The sequence below is a fragment of the Mytilus galloprovincialis genome, chromosome 12 (genome assembly GCF_965363235.1).
Source record: "Mytilus galloprovincialis chromosome 12, xbMytGall1.hap1.1, whole genome shotgun sequence".
Taxonomy (NCBI): domain Eukaryota; kingdom Metazoa; phylum Mollusca; class Bivalvia; order Mytilida; family Mytilidae; genus Mytilus; species Mytilus galloprovincialis.
Genome location: NC_134849.1, coordinates 26301551 through 26314631, shown reverse-complemented (window position 1 = coordinate 26314631; position 13081 = coordinate 26301551). Strand labels below are relative to the sequence as shown.

Sequence of the window (13081 nt, the reverse complement as noted above, 5' to 3'; positions counted from 1 at the left end):
CCGATTGCATTGAGTGTGTAGACAAACGTAATATCTTTGGTTAGCTTGCTTGTAGCTGAACCATGAAGTAATTAAGAGTAAAGGTATACTACCCTCCTGTAGAAGTAGCCTAGTTATACAGACAGATTGATTGGTTATCTGTCGGACTAGTCTACTTTTAAAGGAGGGTAGTTTACCTAACCTAGTAATGCAAGCAAGCTAACCAAGGACACTACCTTTGCCTACACACTCAATGCAATCGGCTGTAATGCTTTACATTACAGGTTGCAACACCTTGCCAAATTAATGGGTTCCAATAAACGTTTGGAAAATTTTTGTAATCAGACGGCTTGGGTGACCCTGATTAACCCGAACGACGTAGGAGTTCGGGTTAAAGGGTCAGAAGAGCCGTGCAGATTAAATCCAATATACCGATTTGATTGGCCAATAACTGTTTTAACACATGACGCCATCGATTAACGTGAACGTTTTAGAAATATGCAAACGATATTCCGCGATCCACGGCTCCTAGTAAAGTTTCTTGTAGAGTTAAGAAAGGTGAAAACACGCTTTGGTGTAGTAAGAGGTTGGTAAGTTTTAAATAATTATGGTTTTTTATATTTAGGATTCTTCCTAAATTGTTACATTATTTGCGATTTAATTGTAAATTTTTTCTATCGTTTCTGTTAAATTTATTCATATATATTTTTTTTGCAATCAGTGACGATTAATACTCGGAGATAGTGTACTTTCAAATCGGTGTTATTGAGTAAAGATTTATTTCTTTTCTTTCCTTAATAATATGCTTAGAGGAAGATAAACCGAGGAAGATGTTAGTACATAAATTTAAAATGTTAAATAAACAGACACAACGATTCTCTTTCCAATCTTTAACTCCGACCCCAAATTTAAATTCGATACCCAAATAGTCCCTTTATAGGAATAAATATGCCAAAAATCGTAATGAATTTTATTGAGTCTAAAACTTATTCAAATCAGATTTCATTTATTTGAATATTCTTAAGTACATGATTTCTTTTTGGCAATTACAAAAAATCGTTATTATCTGTCCCGACTTTAAAACACTGATTTAAGAATAACATTGTGTACTATTGTAGCCGACTATACCGTATGTTTGTTTTCTCATTGTTGAATGTTAATATATGGTTACCTATATATAATTGCTTGCATCCACTACGTTTGAACTTTGGGGAATAGTTGACTCATTTGCAATCATACCACATCTCCTTATTAAAAAGTTGAGAGGGGGTGTGTGGGGGTGTGTGTGGGGGGGGGGGGGTGCTTGTATTTCTTTGGAAAGTTTAAATGTTTTCCTCTCAGGTCACCCAGTTTGAATTGGATATTTTGCCATTTTGCCATTTTGCTGTGCTTTTGGATTTGTGTTAAGATCCCCCCCAGAGCTCCTGGTCTGTTGGTGGGTAAGCTTTGGATGTCTTTTTGAATATTGCATACGGTGTTTTGGTGATGTCTTCATACCATGTATTGTCCCATTACTTTATAGAGACAGTTTATCAGTCATCCTGATCTATCAAAATAACTCTCCTGGCCTTTTGTATAGTCAGACGAGAAACAAGATATAAACTGACTTAGCTTGGTATATACATACATATTTATTACACTCATATAAATTCAAGTCAAATTAATATTTAAAAACAACATCATATTACGATTATATACATTCATTTACTATCGATGGTCTTCATCATTTTAGTATAAAAGTTCAGGAATTCATACTGTTGTAGTTAAAAACATGTTACTATGCTAATCATCTAATAAAGAATCCTATATCAAATAACATAATAAATAGAGTAATATTTGTATTGATGATTTCGGGTATATGGAATCGTAAGTAGTTTTGTAATCATATGATTAATATCATTTCATTGATTACGGATCTGTAACTCAATTTGATACAGAAGATATATGTTTTAATACGGGTATTTGTATCACAAAAACACCATTAAATTGTGCAAATAATGGTAATCATTATAATCCTCCATATGGTACGAAATGGTATGCAAAATAATGTTGCATATCGTACGAAATGGGATGCATTTTAATGTTCAATATAGTATAAAATGGTTATGCTACGAAATAGATTTTGTTATGTTAATAGGTGGTAACGTTGAGGAAATTAAACTGATGTTTAAAATTAAAATTACATTAATTATTAAATTATTTTGATTTATCATTATAGGAAGAAGGCAGAGTAAGTATATATATATATATATATATGATTAACCAATATATCAACGGTCATTAATTACAGATATGTAAACAATTGAATATAGACGTGTCTAAATAACAACATTTTGTATTACGAAATTCATAAATTATACATTGCTTTAGATCAATCTTAGTTTAAAAAAGCTTATACTAGATATAACATTAATGGTGGCTTAATAACATTTAATTAGGTCTTTCCACTTTTCTGTGGAAAGACCTATTGTTTTTCTTCTGATTATTTTTTTTTTTTTTTTTTCTTCCGCCTAATTTTGTTCTTGCGATAAACATTTGTTTCGCAATATGTCGCTTAGATATTTTGTATATGATATCGAACAGTTTATGCGCTTTTGAAATTTACCCTGCGTAAACAAATACTTTTCTTTGTAGGAGTTATCTCCCCAAACACTGTTTTCCTTGTTAGCGCATCTCCTTCGCAACCGTAAAAGATTATGACAAATTTATTTTACAAAATTGCTCGTTATATCCTTCGCATGATTTGTCCTATTTTGACCGAAGCGATATGACCGCTCCATATGAGAGTTATTTCCCCTTATGCATCTGATATAAGTGATATGAATTTCTATCTTATAAACCATAAGTGATAGAGACCTAGGATCTTTTGATTTGAGGTCCTTGGTTCCAAAAAATGAAAATTAGGTCAAGGTCAAAGGTCAAGGTCATATTTTAATATTTGAATTTGGCTTATTTTCACTTATATCCAAAGACTGTATAAGATATCAACAAATTATTTTTACTAAATTGTTAGTAAATTTTGATTGCAAGCGTACGTTGAATGTGAAAGGGAGTTTTCTCCCCTCTTGTATTAAAAAATACGCGTTTGGTGATATAACTCATTAACTAAATATAATTAAGACCTATGGTCTTTTGATTTGAGGTCCTTGGTTTATGACCTTGAAATTGATCTCAAGGTCATAGCTTAATTTGACGTTCTATATTTTGACCTTTGCTTTTATTCTATATGTATACATGATAAAGATATACAACTTTTAGAAAAAGGTATCAAGCCATTTAACCTTGAAAAAAAACAACCGGAAGTGACCTTTTGTAAACCGGAAGTAGCTATTTATTGTACTTTATTAAGATAAAAGTATATAGAACCAGATATTTTTGGAATCGGTTTCAAGTAAATATTTAAATATAATCGGAAGTAACATTTTTCAAACCGGAAGTAACAAATTATCTCCCTTATTTTAAAAAAAATGTATGGAAACAATATATTTTTGGAATCAGCTTACTAGGAGCTATCATTTGACAATTGAAATGACATTTTAAACTTAGTTTCACAACTTTTCATATCAAAAAGGATGGAAAGACCTTCAATTGTTCTCTGAATTTTTTTTTTTTTTTCCGCCTAATTTTGTTCTTGCGATAAACATTTGTTTTGCAATATGTCGCTTAGATATTTGGTATATGATATCGAACAATTGATGCGCTTTTGAAATTTACCCTGCGTAACCGAAAACTTTTCTTTGTAGGAGTAATCTCCCCAAACACTGTTTTCCTTGTGAGCGCAACTCCTTCGCAAACGTAAAATATTATGACAAATTTATTTTACAAAATTGCTCGTTATATCCTTTGCATGATTTGTCCTATTTTGACCGAAGTGATATGAATCCTCCATACGAGAGTTATTTCCCCTTATTCATTTGATATAAGTAAATTGCATTTCTAACTGGTAAACCATAATTGATAGAGACCTAGGATCTTTTGATTTGAGGTCCTTGGTCCAAAAAAATGAAAATTAGGTCAAGGTCAAAGGTCAAGGTCATATTCTAATTTTTGAATATGGCTCATTTCCACTCATTTCCAAAAAACGTTTAAGATATCGACAAATTATTTTTCTAAATCGTTTGTTGTGACATGTCGTAACACGTAAATTTTGATTGCAAGGGTACGTTGAATGTGAAAGGGAGTTTTCTCCCCTTCGGTATTTAAAAATACGCGTATGGTGATATAACTCATTAACTAAACATAATTAAGACCTATGGTCTTTTGATTTGAGGTTCTTGGTTAATGACCTTGAAATTGATCACAAGGTAATAGCTTAATTTGACGTTCTAGATTTTGACCTTTGCTTTTACCCCATCTGTATACATAATAAAGTCATGAGACTTTTTGACAAACGGTATCAAACCATTTAAACTTAAAAAAACAACTGGAAGTGACCTTGTGTAAACCGGAAGTAGCTATTTATTGTACTTTATTACATAAAAGTATAAAAAACAAGATATTTTTGGAATCAGTGTCAAGTAAATAGTCAAATATTATCGGAAATAGAGTTTTTCAAACCGGAAGTAAGAAATTATCTCCCTTATCTAAAAAATATTGTTTAGAAACCATATATTTTTGGAATCAGCGTACAATAAGCTATCCTTTGACGATTGAAATGACATTTTAAACCTATTTTTACACCTTTCATATTAAAATACATTGTTTTGGTGGAAAGACCTTCAATTGTTCTCTGAACAATTGGTTTTTAATTTTAACAGGTATTGTATACGTTGTCAACTATTTTTTACCATAATAACGATTTTTCAAATACATCACATTTCGGGGCAAAACAAATATTTTCATGTATGACTTATCTTTGTAATTTCTGTAGTTTTTATTTAAAGTAATAAAACCAACAGTTCCTAGTGTGGTTAATACACAAATATAGATAGAGATGGGTTTAATAGTAAAAAAAAAAGAAATACCCATCTCCACAGGTGGCTGGTTCCCTTATCACTGAGAAATCACATTATGTCATTGACTGAACTGTACTCCCCAAAACCTGCAAATATAAATTCATATCACTGTACATGCTGTAATAGACTTAAGTAAGTAGTTATTAGATTAGTGATACGGTTTATTTTTTGTTTTCACTATCGGTTCTTTAACTCAATTTAATTTAGGGGAGCCGTGTCTTGATAAGTGTATTTTTAGTAAGGATAAAGAAAAAGCAATCCCACTCATAACGTTCCTTCAACCTTTGTTTAAATGTCAATACCGGGCTATACATATAGCAAAAAAGATATCAAAAAAGATGTTTCAACTTTCAGAATTCTTACTTCCACAATGAATTATGACCTCCTTTCTAAATGATTTATCCTTTTAGTAAATGTGTAAGGCAAACTATCATCCTCTGGAATTGTTTTCCACCAAGAAATATTTAATGATTCTATTAATGATATTAAGTACTTATCTTCGAGTAACTGCGCAGAAAAGGACAAAACGTTTGATGAATTTTAATATTACTTTGAATTTATAGTCGTATTAAGAAAAACAAAATACATAAGTAATCAAATGGATTTTAAAGTCAGAATGTGAATATAAATGTTCAAAATTTTTAACGTCATTTATAGTAATAAAAACATTAATCGAACTTATATATTGATATGATAACTAAGTTTTACTTGATTTCACATGAACAAGAGTTCTGACTGTCATTGTGTTTGTGATTATCATTATTATAATATTTGTTTGTATCGTACATGTCTATGCAGATCTAAATGTCTGAAAAAAATGTTTCAACGTTTACATAATTACGGTATTTACGGATGAACTACTTTCTATTAACTGACATAGATGATATATTCTGTAACGATTATACACACCATTATATAGATTTGGCCTTGTAGGTTTTGATGTACAATACTGTACAAATATTTAAACAAAATGAATTACAGGCTCGTCATAATTCACAGCTCTTGTGACCAGGATTAAAGAATGCTTAATGTTGTGATTATATTTTACGTTAAATCTAAGAGGTCATATCATTTTACGATTATATACTTTCATTTATTATTCTTTGGTCTTCATCATTTTAGTATAAAAGTCCAGGAAACATACTGTTGTAGTTAAAAACATGTTAATATGCTAATCATTTAATACAGAATAATATATCAAATAACATAATAAATAGAGAAATATTTGTATTGATGATTTCGGATATATGGAACCGTAAGTAGTTTTGTAATCATATGATTAATATCATGTCATTGATTACGGATCTGTAACTCAATTTGATACATAAGATATATGTTTTATTACGGGTATTTGTATCACAAAACAATATTAAATTGTGCAAATAATGGTAATCATTATAATCCTCCATATGGTACGAAATGGTATGCAAAATAATGTTGCATATCGTACGAAATGGTTTGCAAAATAATATTGCATATCGTACGAAATGGGATGCATCTTAATGTTCCATATAGTATAAAATGGTAATGCTACGAAATAGATTTTGTTATGTTAATAGGTTGTAACATTCAGGAAATCAAACTGATGTACAAAATGATATGTTTATTTGTAAATTATGTAACGAATAACATTATTAAAATTACATTAAATATTGAATCATTTTGATTTATCATTATAGGAAGTATGTAGAGTAAGTATATATATATGATTAACCGATATATCAACGGTCGTTGATTAAAGATATGTAAATCAATTGAATATAGACGTGTCTAAATAACAACATTTTGTATTACGAAAACAAGAAATGTTCTCATACATTGCTTTAGATCAATCTAAGTTTAAAAGCTTATACAAGATATATCATTAATGGTGGCTTAATAACATTTAATTTCAGCAGGTATTGTATACGTTGTCAACTATTTGTTTACCATAATAACGATTTATGTGTGACTTATCTTTTTTATTTCTGTAATTTGTATTTAAAGTAATAGAACCAACCGTTCCTAATGGGGTTAATACACAAATATAGATAGAGATGGGTCCTATAGTAACAAAAAGAAATACCCATCTCACAGGTGGCTGATTCCCTTATCTCTTTGAGTAATCACATTATGTCATTGGCTGTGCTGTACCCCCCCCCCCCCCAAAACCTGCAAATATAAATTCATATCACTGTAATAGCCTTCCTATTGTAAGGACGTCGACATATTAAGACATTTGGTTGTGTTTTTTTATATCATGTTTCCCCGTAATAAAAAAGTATAATCACAAAGTTACTGAACTCCGAGGAAAATTCAATCGGAATTGCTAATCTCATGACAAAATCAAACGACAAAACACATCTAACGAATGGACAACAACTGTCATATTTCGTTATATTTATAACGATGTGTGAACAAAACAGACATAATAGATAAAATAGTCAAAATATGGGTATACAATCTTAAGTCAGTAGTTATACTTTAGATTGTTCACTGTTCGTAAAAGCTGAAGTAACAGAGTTTTCTTGTCACTTTTATTACCTTTTCTCCAAGGCTTGTCCATTAACAGTGTCCTCCGTTTTTACATAAATAATATCTTCTGTAATGATACCACAAACCATTTCCCCCCTGGTTATTGATGATTTACAAATTGAACAAAGTTAAAAATAATATAACAAAAAATCTTAGTGGTCAAACCATATTATCAATTATTGTTCGTAAATTATTAAAAGTTGCGTATCTTTCTTTTGTCGAGTAATTCTCATCTCTTGTAACATCTGATTTAAGTCTTTTTTTGTGATTTTAATTAACGCAAACCATTATTGGTCGTGCCATGTTACGATTATTGATATTCACCTATCTAGCTTTTGTAGTTAGCATGTCAGCATAAAATTTCAGCGAATTAAACTGTATGTAAAAGTATGTTATCAATGTAAATCATGAATAACAAGGATATAGTAAAATAACGAAATCATACAGTTCTAAATAATAATATGTTGACATGTAAATTATTTAATGAATAACATTTATTTATTAAAATTGCATTATAAATAGAATTATTTTGATTGATGATTTCAGGTTTCATGAAGAGTAAATATAGATATGATTATCTGATTAATTAACGGTCATTGATTAATGATCTTTGAATCAATTTTACATAGACCGGTCTGGATACGGGTATTTTTACTTTACAAAAACAAAAATGTTCTCGCACATTGAGTTCAATTACCTATCCTATAATACTAAAATTACGAGGTCCAATTTGTCAGCCGTCATCACGTAAAAACGACGAATCAAAGAATTCAACTTTATATATAACTAATAAAGTACAAAGGTGCAGATTAAAAATTACACCACTCCAGGCCCTTTTTTTCCACGTAATTAATATTGCCAATAATTAAGAAGTTCCGGGTTGAGTCCGATACCGATACCAATAGTATATTCACCTGTTACCTATTACCTTATTTGTATGTTCCGCATCAGACAGGCGCACAACCAAACGGTGTATTCAGGATTAATATGCTATATACACGGGTCATATTCACAGGGTTGACACTACTAGATTGTCAAATAGTTACCTATTGTATCATTTTAATCAGTAAAACTTTCTAAGATAACAATACGAATACTAAAAATCTGGACTATTAGTCACTAAAACAAAGCGTATAGGTACATTTTTCAATTTGTTAGCAGGCATGACGTAAAACAGCGAATCAAAGAATTCAACTTTATAACTAATATAGGACAATGCTGTTGATTAAAAAATATTCCATTCCAGGACATTTTCTTCTCCAACTAATTAATACTACCAATAATTGATAAGTTCCAGTTCGACGGATTCAAACAGAAAGATTTTAAAGCAGAGAAAACTGCGTATCTTATAATCGGCATGACTTTACCGGATGACAATACTAATATCAAAATAAGGCTTGCGCATAGTTATATACTTTAATTTAGTCACGGACTCGCGATATCACGGGTGTGTTCTAGTAGTTTTAATTTTTTACACTCGAAAAAATCATTATTGGTGTCTTAATTACGTTTAATCCCAGCAGATATTGTAAATGTTGTAAACTATGATTTGCCATATAATCATTTTTCAAACACGTCACGTTTCGGGGAAAAATGAATGAGTATATAATGAAATTTTAAAGCTTTTCTACCTAAGTAATAGATAACCTTATCTCTTTTTGGCAAACCTTCTAATAATTGTACATAGGCCGGTCTGAATAGGGGTATTTTTATTTTACAAAAACAAGAAATGTTATCGCACATTGAGTTTAATTACCTGTAGTTTTAAATGCTTATACTCGAAAAAAAATCATCATTGGTGTCTTACTTACATTTAATCCTAGCAGATATTCAAAATGTTGTAAACTATAATTTGCCATATAATCATTTTTCAAACACGTCACGATTCGGGGTAAAATGAATGAATATATATTGAAATTTTAAAGCTTTTCTACCTAAGGAATAGATTACCTTAGCTGTATTTGGCAAAACTTTTAATTATTTTGGTCCTCAATGCTCTTCAACTTCGTACTTTATTTGTCACTTTTAACATTGTTTTGGATTCGAGCGTCACATATGAGTATTTTGTAGAAAAAACGCGCGTCTGGCGTAATTCAAAATTTAATCCTGTTATCTATGATGAGTATATTTTCTGTATGACCTATCTTCTTAATTTCTTTGATTTATATTTAAATCAATAAAAACAACCTGTTTTTACGAGGTTAATACATAAGAAACATAGAGATTTGTCTAGTAGTAAAAAGGAAATACTAATCTCTGGAGTTGTGCGATAGCAAGTCATGGAATCACTTACATGTCATAGTAATTAATTACTAATTAATTACAAATTAATTAAATTTGAAAGTATTTAATTGCATCACAATTGCATTGATTTTCGAATGAATGAATTACATTTCAATTACTTTTGTCCAAAAACGTAAGAACTACATAATTAAAATCACAAAAATTGCAATGGGTAGAATAAAATGATTGTTTTTTTATTGACATACACTTTTAACAGTAAAAACATATGTAAAAATACAAATGCTGAATGGCATTGTTACTGTTGTTGTTACATTTAATCAACAGAAGAGTTTTACTGTGATTAATTATTTGATTGCATTTCTTCTTTTTAATGGAAGAATGTTTTATAATCTATATATCGAGAAGAATATACTTTAAATTTCTAAAAAGCCTTTAAAATGGATATCTTATAAACCCCACAAGAGAAATTTGAAGAAACTTTCACGCTTTGATTTATTACAGAATACATGTAGTAATGGTAGTCTTTTTCAAGTATAATCTTTTGGCAAGTGAAAATTGCCAAGCACAAAACAAAGTAAATTAAACTCAATGCTTGTATGTCTTGATTGTTGCTTTTACAATTTAGTGAACAATATAAAAAAGAAGATGTGGTATGACTGCCAATGAGACAACTATCCACAAAAGACCAAAATGAAACAAACATTAACAACTATAGGTCACCTTACAGCCTTCAACAATGAGCAAAGCCCATACCGCATAGTCAGCTATAAAAAGCCCCGATAAGACAATGTAAAACAATTCAAACGAGAAAACTAACGGCCTTATTTATTTTTAAAAAAATGAACGAAAAACAAATATGTAACACATAAACAAACGACAACCACTGAGTTACAGGCTTGGGACAGGCACATACATAAATAATGTGGCTGGGTTAAACATGTTAGCGGGATACCAACCCTCCCCCTAGCTTGGGACAGTGGTATAACAGTACAACGAAAGAACAAACTATAAAAATCAGTTGAAAAAGGCTTAAATCATCAGATGGACAAAAAGACAAGTGGACGTGGCCCGGTACTTATACATCCCGACACAAAAAGACACAATGAACAGATGTTTAAATGATATCCATCTTAAAGGGGCACTAGCTACGAGATATACAAACAAAATTAATATATTAGTATTTTTTTCAATCATTAATAAAATGCAGATAGCGAAAAAATAATTCTCTTTTAATAGTTTTATAATTTAGTACGCCAGACGCGCGTTTCGTCTACATAAGACTCACCAGTGACGCTCATATCAAAATATTTATTAAGCCAAACAAGTAAAAAGTTGAAGAGCATAGTTAGTAGGGTTAAATTTTCGCAAAAAAAGCTAAAAAAAACTTTGATTTTGAATTATTTACATACTCGTACTTACTTGCTTCAGGTTAACGTTCTGGCCGAGGTAGCTTAATAATGATTTTGACGTCCAATTAGTTTGAAACTTATGACACATATTCCTTATGATATAATCTTTTTAAATTTAAATGCCAATTGCAAATTAGAGATTTTTCCCGATTTTACGGTCCACTGAACAAATAAAATGATAGTGAGGATTGGGCATCTGTGTATAATTTACACAATCCTGTTTCGTTATGTATTTAAAGCGATGCATATAACGTTTAATTTGAGCGAATATTTAATAGTTTGTTGATATGATAACGATTTTCAAATACACAACGCATATCTTTACAATATTGCAATAATATCAACAAATAGATTATAACTCTTTATAATATTATTTTAAATGCATTTTAATATTAACATACAACTTCAGCTGTTTCAATTAAATTTTCAAAACGTAAATAACCATTTATTGTTTTAAACTCCACTGTCGATGTTCATGTTCATGGTAATTGTTTTGAAACGCTTCACACTTGACATTGATATGATAAAAATATGTTCATCTTTGTTCGTAATAAGGCTAGCCGTTTCAGCTCTTTTTCAAATGCTGCTCTGTACATGTAATGAATGGTTTCACATTGTAGTAAATGTACAAAACAAAATATTTTGTTCATGATTCTATTTAATGATAGTAAGTCCCCATCTACCAATAGCAGTCTCGATAAGGACAAAAGGTTTGACGATTTTTTTTAAATATTTCATTTTCATCTAGAGTACTTCCTTGCTTCATAACCTCATTAAAGTAAAATCATTTAAATACTGAACTCTTGGGTTAATTCCAAACAGAAAGTCCCTAGTCAAATGGCAAAATCAAAAGCTAAAACACATCAAATGAATGGACAGCAACTGTCATATTGCTGACATGGTACATCACACTCAAAGCCAAATAATAATTGTCACCCATTATAGGCTCGAGTGCAATCAATGGCCTTATGCATGAGCTTAACATTAGAAATGAAACCAGTTCATTAGAACTTGTATGAATATCGGTTATGTCAAAACTTTTCGAAAATACCTTTACAACAATAAATACGTCAATTTATTAACATATATTAAAGGTATACAGTCAAACTACTATTATGTATACTTTTACTTTATTTGTCTTTCTATTTTAAGATTGTTGAAGGCTTGGGAAGCTAGGAAAGCAGATGAAGCAGCTAAAGAAGATTGATTGACAGTGGTATGAGAACAATGAGGCATAATGTAATTGAAGTTTTAATAAAATAAATGAAATAATTAAAGTCAGTAGGCTTATAAATAGCATTGAATCCAATGACTTATTATCTGATGTCCATTACTTCTTAAACGACATTTCTTTCAAATCCATGTACTGAATCAAATGATCTATTTATACATCTTCACAGTAGACCAGTAAATATATTGAAATAGAATTGTATACATTATGGCCAATAAAAATAATAATTCGAACGAATATATGCAACTTCCAAAAATATGATCATATGATTTTATTATCTCTTCATTCTGTACCTAGCTCATTTCCCCAATTTGTATTGTACTACATGAATATGTTCTTATCAACAGCTATTCTTTATATGTTTTTTGCGTATCATTTTCAATTTTTTGTATGTTTTGCTAATTTTTATCTGTTCCTTCTTTTTATGTTATTATACTCTATCTGTAAAACAATATGTGAACTTTATAAAGGCCCTTGAATTAAAACTTGATGTCGATCCTCTGTTTCATTTGCATTATATTCATTCTTATCTAGTATTGATAACACGAATCTTTGTAAACTTTATAAACAATACGTGGTTAAAGTTTTTTTTAATGAAATATGTTTCATAAGGTTTGATTGAAATATAGTAAAAGCGAAATAATATTGGGATACATTTTAGAATAAAGAAATATATGCTAATCGATTGCAATGTGCAGTGTGGAAAAGAAAGCAGATACATTATGTTAATAAGACTATGTCGGTTTCAT

The 13081-nt window shown here is 30.0% G+C and overlaps 2 protein-coding genes across 2 annotated transcripts in view; one reads left to right on the top strand and one right to left on the bottom strand.

Moving 5' to 3' along the window:
* LOC143055119 (uncharacterized) overlaps positions 1-12308 on the top strand; it is a 34267-nt gene extending 21959 nt beyond the window's left edge. The window contains exons 9-11 of the mRNA XM_076228262.1: positions 2198-2209; positions 6614-6625; positions 12254-12308. Of these exons, the coding sequence (XP_076084377.1) occupies positions 2198-2209; positions 6614-6625; positions 12254-12308 (79 nt within the window). The remainder of the gene's footprint in view (positions 1-2197; positions 2210-6613; positions 6626-12253) is intronic.
* Positions 1-13081, bottom strand: part of LOC143055095 (protocadherin gamma-A12-like) — a 110822-nt gene that overhangs the window by 62976 nt on the left and 34765 nt on the right. The window lies entirely within an intron of this gene.